The sequence below is a fragment of the Etheostoma spectabile genome, chromosome 9 (genome assembly GCF_008692095.1).
Source record: "Etheostoma spectabile isolate EspeVRDwgs_2016 chromosome 9, UIUC_Espe_1.0, whole genome shotgun sequence".
NCBI classification, from domain to species: Eukaryota; Metazoa; Chordata; class Actinopteri; order Perciformes; family Percidae; genus Etheostoma; species Etheostoma spectabile.
The window spans coordinates 30714817-30723013 of record NC_045741.1 but is presented as its reverse complement, the minus strand read 5'-3'; the positions used below and the strand labels follow the sequence as shown (position 1 = coordinate 30723013).

General features: G+C 44.7%; 1 protein-coding gene across 1 annotated transcript in view; it reads right to left on the bottom strand.

Annotated features, from left to right (window-relative positions):
- LOC116695487 (cadherin-2) overlaps nucleotides 1–7981 on the bottom strand; it is a 101935-nt gene extending 93954 nt beyond the window's left edge. Inside the window, exons 1-2 of the mRNA XM_032525782.1 lie at nucleotides 7959–7981; nucleotides 1160–1298 (exon numbers count right to left, since the gene is read on the bottom strand). Of these exons, the coding sequence (XP_032381673.1) occupies nucleotides 1160–1298; nucleotides 7959–7973 (154 nt within the window). The 5' untranslated portion in view covers nucleotides 7974–7981. The remainder of the gene's footprint in view (nucleotides 1–1159; nucleotides 1299–7958) is intronic.
- Nucleotides 7982–8197: the final 216 nt, after the last annotated feature.

Here is an 8197-nt window from a genome sequence, read left to right as displayed (position 1 = left end):
GGGTCTTCCCCGAGGCCTCCTCCCAGCTGGACGTGCCTGGAACCCCTCCCTAGGGAGGTGGCCAGGAGGCACCTCGGATGACTCACCCTATCTCTAAAAGGAGACGCCAGCCCCCCTCCTGAGAAAACCCATTTTGGCCGCTTGGACCCTGGTACCCTGGCAAAGCTCTCGATCTACAGGTCAGTGTTTGTTCCCACCCTCACCTATGGTCATGAAGGCTGGGTCATGACCGAAAGAACGAGATCCAGGGTACAAGCGGCCGATACAGCCTAGTATCAGGATATTTACCGTGGCAATACTGTATCAATACACAGGCGCCAAGTATCAATATTTATTATATATTATATACGTGTTGGGCAGTTTGTCCCATTTTGCAGCAATACAACTGAAGTGAGATGATCAAACTGAGAAATGTACAGTATCTTTTTAGATAAAACACATGTTGACAAAGTTTCCTTTTTGGGGACATCATTTGAAACTGGGGAATCCTTAGAAGTTGGATAAAAAAGGTTAGAAATTGCAATATATCGCAGAATATTGCAATATGTTTAAAATCGCAACAATAAAGTATCGGGATGATATTGTATCGGGAGGCGTCTGATGATTCCCTCCCCTATCTGTTTCCTCAGTCATCCCTAGGCGTTCCCCCCCCCCCCCCCCCCCCCCCCCCCCCCGTAATATGATGCATGGTCTGTTGCACTTATACACTTTTTCCCACGCTGGAACTACAGAGCCGTGGCTGGAAAAAAGGGGGGTAAAGGTTCAGCTCGTCAAATTAAAGGCTGCATAGAGGGAAGTCCTCCAATTTAACGATGCCAGCTTAGCTTCTTATGCTTGGACTATGGCATGATGTCTATAGCATTTACTATATTTACCGTAATATTAAGAGTACGGGTATTATTACAGGTCTCTTGGAACGTTCAGAAGAAGACGGAAAGTTTCAGCAATGCTTTTACAAAACAATCCGAAAAAAAAGATGTTTCTATTGTGTCAGTTTTAAACTGGAGCGATCAGGCCTACACAGACTAGACAGAAGGACAGGGGGCTCACACTCAGTCCCAACAAAGCTCCATTACGGTTCAAATATCAACCCCCTCCCAACAGCAGGGGATTATTACTGTGTGTGTGTGTGTGTGTGTGTGTGTGAGTGTGTGCTGACCGTTGAAGACGGCCTGTCCCTTGGCCAGCTCCTGCTCCGTGCGGATGATGTATTCCTCCTGAGTGAAGCCCCGCGTGCATGGCAACGAGCCCAGCTTGCTTGACGACAGCGGCTCGGCCTGTTCAGCCAGAACACCAACCTGGGGGAAGGGAAAAAGAACACGACGATGAAAAAGGGAATAAGAAGAATATACCGATATTTGCATGCATTTCAGACTACACATCAATGCCCTCGCAACCTCTCCACTGACGTTTTGGTGACTTTTTAATGATGGCCTTCAGCGAATTTCATCAATATATAAAACACCTCATTCAAAACTCCACTTGAACTGGAAAAAACAGAAACCTAATGATAAAACAAGTTTGCAAATCTTAAGTTTTCATTTTTTTATGAGCCTCAGGAATGTCATTGGACCCACATGGCCTTATGTGGTTCATTGTTTTAAAGGCTGGATACGAACATGAGAGGGGATTTACATCGCCTTAATGGGGTTTGTTGTCCAAACAGTGAAGCAGGAGAACAATGTTGAGCGTCAAAGAGAAAACAAAACCGAGTTCAGCACCAGACCGAACCAGGAGACCATGAGTAATCCCCGTGAGGAGCAGCAGACAACTGGGGCAATTAATTGTGACGATAATTAGCGTCTAGACTTCTGTCTCTCCTGTTGTTGGACCCCCGGCCCGACATCTCACACGCACACCCACACCCACACACGTGTGGGTGTGGGTGTGCGTGCATGTGTGTTGGTGTGTGAGTTAGTGTGTGTTGTGTGTGTGTGTGTGTGTTGGTGTGTGAGTTACTGAGTGTGTGTCTCTGTGTTGGTGGTTGCGTGTGTGTGAATGTGTTGGTGTGTGTGTGTGTGTTTGTTTTTGTGTGTGTGTGTGTGTTGGTGTGTGAGTTAGTGTGTGTTGGTCTGTGTGTTGGTGTGTGCGTGCAAGTGTGAATGTGTTGGTGTTGGTGTGTGTGTGTGTGTGTGTGTGTGTGTGTGTGTGTGTGTGTGTGTTGTCTTGTCTCTGTTTTAGTTTGTAGTTTGTCGTTATGTTTGGGTGGTCATGTGAGTTTAAGTGTGTGTGGTGTGTGCTGGGTTTTAGTGTGTGTGTGTGTGTGTGTTGGTGTGCGTGTGTGTGTGTCTGTGTTGGTGTATGCGTGTGTGTGTCGTGGGTGTGTTGGTGTGTACGTGCACGTGTGAATGTGTTTGTGTGTGTGTGTCTGTCTCGGTTTTGGTGTGTGCGTGTGTGAGAATGTGTTGGTGTGTTTGTGAGTTATTGTGTGTTGGTGTGTGAATGTTCTAGTGTGTGCGTGTGTGTGTGTTGGTGTGTGCGTGCATGTGTGAATGTGTTAGTGTGTGCTTGTGTGTGTGTGTCTCTTTGTTGGTGTGTGTGTGTGTATGTGTGTGTGAGTGTGTTGGTGTGTGTGTGTGTGTGTTTTTTTTGTCGGTGTGCTTCTGTGTGTGTGTGTGTGTGTGTGTGTGTGCTTCTGTGATTACAGTAATGAAGCAAAGAGGGGTGGTGCTGTGCTTGTCTCCCACTTGACCTAAAAAAACTTTAAACCCTAGCGTCCTCGCTGCCCATACTGACGTGGGGGGGGGCTTTTATCTCTTCCCAGATTAGCATTTAGAAGAAGGAAGCCAAACACACACACACACACACACACACACACAGTACTCGGGACGGATGCTGGGTTTCTGCGTGACGCTACCCAGGCTTCAGCGTGACATTTAGATCACACCCAGAAAAAGGGAAGTGGGAATAAGAGGACCCAGAGGTCATGCCGGTTCCAGCACAAAAAAAAAAAATGTATCCAAACACATCAGTACATACACTTCGTGTGACAATATATAATATTATATAATTCAAAAAAATAATAATGATATAAACAGTCTCAACACAAGATGCACTTAGCAGCTACTAAATAATAACTCAATAGTATAGTGTTACATCATGGTACTCATTTCTAGTTACAGAACCCTACTTAATGTATCAATATTGATTGACAGAAAAATCATCTGCAAAAATGTAATTTGATTAAAACATTTGACTGATTCCACTTTCTTAACCTTTGTGTTGTCCTCGGGTTAAATTTTGACCCATTTTCAATTTTTTTTATATGAGAAATATTCCATCAACCCAATTGCCCCAAAATAACATGATGAGGATGAATCATTGATTAGATTAGATTAGATTAGATTACACTTTATTTATCCCACGACGGGGAAATTCCCTGTCCCTACCGTACAGCATAGCAGCAACAGCAAAAAACCAAAAACAAAACAATACCACACAAACAAGTAAGCACGAAAGAAATACAAGGCGAAATACAGGCAAAAGTAGACATGAAAATATGGTAGACTGGGTAAGTAAAATCCGTCAAACAAAGGAATTTTAAAGTGCGGTTGCCATGATAAGAGAAACAATATTGCGGTGTAAGTGACGTTAAAAATTAGTTGATGTGTAATAGACAAAGAAGCAAGAGTTCGGTAGCATAATAAATTAATATATTAACCTGAGACCATAATATTGAAAAGTAAGTACTTGTAATAAAATAATAAATACCAATATAAGATAAACAGAAAGTGTGTGATGTAGATGGGAAAAAACAGGAACAGAAACTACAACACTATCAGGTGGTGCAGGTGTTGTAGAGTCTGACAGGGCCGGGATGAAGGACCTGCGGTAGGTACCTCTCCTTCTACAACCGTGGGTGTATCAGTCTGCGCTGAAGGACTGCTCAAGGACCCCACAGATAGTCATGTAGGGGGTGAGAGGTGTTTCCATGATGGATGTCAGCTTGACTAACATCCGCTCCTCTCCCCTACTTTCTCTATGGGGTCCAGAGGACAGTCCAGGACAGAGCTCGCTCTCCTGATCAGTCTATTGAGTCTGCTCCTGTCCGGTCCGAGCTGCCCCCGCCCCGCCGACTCAGCAGACCCAGCGTAGAGTATGGCAAGGCACCCATATCTAAGAAGGTCCTGAGAGAGTCCACACACTCCAAAGGACCTGAGTCTCCTCAGCAGATGGAGGCGACTCTGGCCCTTCTTGTAGAGTGCTTGGGTGTTATCAGTCCAGTTCAGTTTATTGTTTAGGGAACACCCGGAATTTGTAGCTCTCACACAAATCAATGTTCCAATCCCTGGATGCTCACCGGTGAGAAAGGGATGTTTTCCTTCTGAAGGGGGTCGACTATCACATCCTTTGTCTTTGCTGGTGTTAAGCTGAAGCTGGTTGAGCTCACACCAGCTGACAAAGTCCTTGAGAACCGAATGGATCTATTATTAAATTTCATAGTATTGGAAAAAAAATTGACTCAGAACAGTATCCTGACTAAACTTTGACATGAACCAGTCTCAGGGCCATATGAATTTGCGTATATTTTGTTGACATATTACAAAAATATATTTTTGTTTTACTCCTTCAGCAGCTTAATTTCAGCTGCATTTTTCCTTCCCTGCTCTCCACCCGTCGCGCGCTTCACACCCACACACACCACACACAAACACACCACCCCACACCACACACACACACACACAAACACAACCAAACACCACCACACACAACACAAACAAAGCCCCCTTCCCCTCCAGCACCACAGCACCCGGTCCTCCATGAAAACCAGAGAAGGCGGCTGGCCAAATTCACAAGTTCACGAAGGGTGAACACTTTTACACAACCACACATTAAAAATTGCTATAAAAATATTTTAGATTCTGAACAAAATGTTATCAGAGTGTTAATGTAATGGTGAAGACTCGACCCGACCCTTAGCAAACTTTGTACCTGCTTTAGAAAGTTACCTAGTCGCAAGTTTGCGGTAAAATGCAGTTGGGTTGTGGAGGTCGACACACTGTATGTAGCAGCTGTGAATCAAATAAACTTATTATAAATAATATCATTTTTTTTCCTCTTATACTGAATGTTTCATCTTCAATCCACACTGAAGAGTATTTTCCGCGACAGAAAGACCCGTGTCAAGCAAAAAGACAGGGTCACTGGGAGAGAAAGAGATAGATTCGTTAGGTATTGAAGAAAGAGTAGGAAAGGAAAGCATCCATTATTTGGGTAGGCAAATACAGCATGCGAGCCGAATGGTGAGTTTGTGTCACTGAGTTTTCAAATACTCAGTACTGCTTAGAAGTACTACAACACCGCTTAGAAGTGAAAAGAAAAAGCATATCCCAAAAAATCTCATATCTCCACATGTAAATGGGTGAATTAAGGCTTTACTTCAACCAAACCAGAGTGGCGTCTTTCGATATTAAAATGACTGGGTTTTAAAATGCAGTCTGGTTGGTTTGTTATGGTGATTTCGGGGCTGTTTCATGTATAAACTAAAAGGATCTTATTCTTTAACAAAAAAAGTCTGTCTCTGTAGTAGGTCTGCACGATATTGGAAAAATCTTACATTGCGTTATTTTTTTTCCATGGGATATATAGTGCGATATGAAAAAAGAAATAGTAATTTTTAAAAGATTACATAAATAGCTCTGTTTGGAAATCCTAAATCATTATTGACAACTGCGGTGATTTTGTAGGGTAGTGCATCTACATAGAAGAAAAAAATGAAAAAGGATCTTTTCTAATGTGACCCATTCTTTGTCTACATTTTAATACTTACAAACAACCACAGCAAGTAAGCACCGGGTCTAACATCCTCTTCGACGTGTTTGAAGGGCTATTCGGTAAACAAGACGCTGGTTTGACTTAGCATGACACCATTGGACTTCATTAATATCAATCCATGCTAAACGTGGAATGAAGCAGTGCGGCTTGTTGCTTCCTCTAAAGTCCGGTGTGATCGACTACGGGCCAGCCCGTTAGTTTGATAATGATCAATTGATTCATCGCCCTACTCTGCAGGGATCCTTTCCAAATGTTGCATGACGAACGCAAGGTTTTACGTTACAATTACAGCTTGTTTAGGGCCGCTGCAGAAGACCAAATTCAAAAAAATGGTTTGTTCCCATCCGCTCACTTCGACACAAAAACATGAGAAAGGGTCAGTCTTGAAAATGGCAGAAGTTAACCTTTAGTAACCCCCCCATTTGTGAAAAGTGTCACGACAGACGGTGCATGAATCCCATGGAGTGAGACCAAACTTTAACCTCAAACTCTCTCCAACTCCATCACTTGATGTTGACTAAAGAGCTACTGGGAAACCGTCCCTGGAACAAGATTCACTGATATAGCTCGGTAAACGCTGAGATTATAGAATATGGAAGCACTGAATAATATATCAAGTAGTAGGGGTCCCCTGCTCGTGTCTCTTTTTCAGTTCAAAGGTTCTAATAAGCATGCTGCTTTTTGGATGCTTATTTATATAGACCGTAATGGGCCCCGATACTGATACTGAAAGTATCTTATATAGACCTTAGTGGTCCCCTAATCCGTATCTGAAGTCTCTTTTATATAGACCTTAGTGGTCCCCTAATACGTATCGGAAGTCTCTTTTATATAGACCTAGTGGTGCCCTACTACTGTCTTAGTCTCTTTCCGAGAAATTCCGCCATGGGCGAGAATACAACCACTAGACAGTCCCACAATGAGTTGTTCCTTAGTAGTGCCATTTCTGAGTCTGTAGCTAGCTATTCAGGAGAGGAGGAGGAGAGGAGGAGGAGGAGGGGAGGTTGGGGGCGGGGGTGTGCCTTGATCAACTGCCACTTACTTGCTTCAAGCCTGATGTCTCTCTCTCTCTCACGGGAGGGCCCATTTCCAAGTGGGCAATGCATAGAAAGGGAGGTAACCTTGCCCCCTTATGACCTCAGGAGCAAGACCTGATCGGCCCATCTGCCTTTCATTTTCTCAAAGGCAAAGCAGTAAACCCAGGGCTTGCATTACATATTGCCATTCTGCCACTGGGGGGGGGGGGGGGCGCGCTAGGACAGGCTGGGGGGACTATATTAATAAAAGACCCCATGAATGAAATGTTCATGCCATGGACTTTAGAGTAAGTCTTACTTCTGGGAGTAAGCTGAACAGCAGGTGCCCAAACAGCACCCCATCCTGTTCTCTCCTCTCTCTCCTCTCTCCTCGTCTCTCCTCTCTCTCTCTTCCTCTATCTCTCTACACGTCCAAGCCAAACCTAACTCACAATGTAACATTTCTGCATGCTTATGTCAACCCAGCAGTGACATGACTTGACACACTTATCTCAATCACACCATGGTCTACTGAGAAATACAAAAATGGTTGAACGTTCGCATGAACAAAAGCATTATGACAGGTTAATGTGGGGCCACATTTCTAATTAAAGTGGGATTGTTGCAGGCACAGCACGCACGCGGAGGCGACTTTACGGTTGAGAAATAAACCATATCGATAAATCGATAGATCGATCTGGATTGCAGCCCAACTAAGATTACATCTGATTTGACACAAATCGACATCCATTGTAGATGCTCTCACCCGAGGTGTCTGGATGTGATTAACGCTTTATTCTGTCTCTCCCCTTCCTCTCTTCTATCCTAAGGACGCTGTTCTTTATCCCGAACTCCTGTGTGCATCATGCGGAGGAAGAGTCCACCGAGTCCAGTTGTGTGTGATATAATCATCCGTGCGCCCGGCAAACCAGCGGGTCTGAGATCAGTAACGTTCACGGTAGTGGGAACGTCAGATGCTTATTTTTGTCGGCCGGTATCTAACGTTAGCCGAGGACAAAATAAGTCAAATGAGCAGCACAATCAATGCATTGTCCCCCTTTTTCCTTTCCTCTCCTCTCCTCTCCCTGTCTTCTCTACCGGCCATCAGGCTGTGGATTCTGAATGCAGCCTCCACCAATCCGAATCGGTGTAAAACGATATTTTTACCTGCAGAGCCGCCATCCGGTCCAATCCCCAAAGATGCATTTTGTTGTGTGTAATATCCTCCTCTCCGAACCGACAGAGTCCGCTGGACGTCAGGTGATTAATGCCCGTAAACCCGGCGGCAGAAGAACCTTCCTCCCTCCTCCAGTCTCCGCTGTGTCTGTCTGCTCTCCCCGGCTCAGCGCTCTCCAGCCTCCTGGGACTGCTTCACCGCCCGGGCCTCTTCCCGCCGCCCTCTAGCG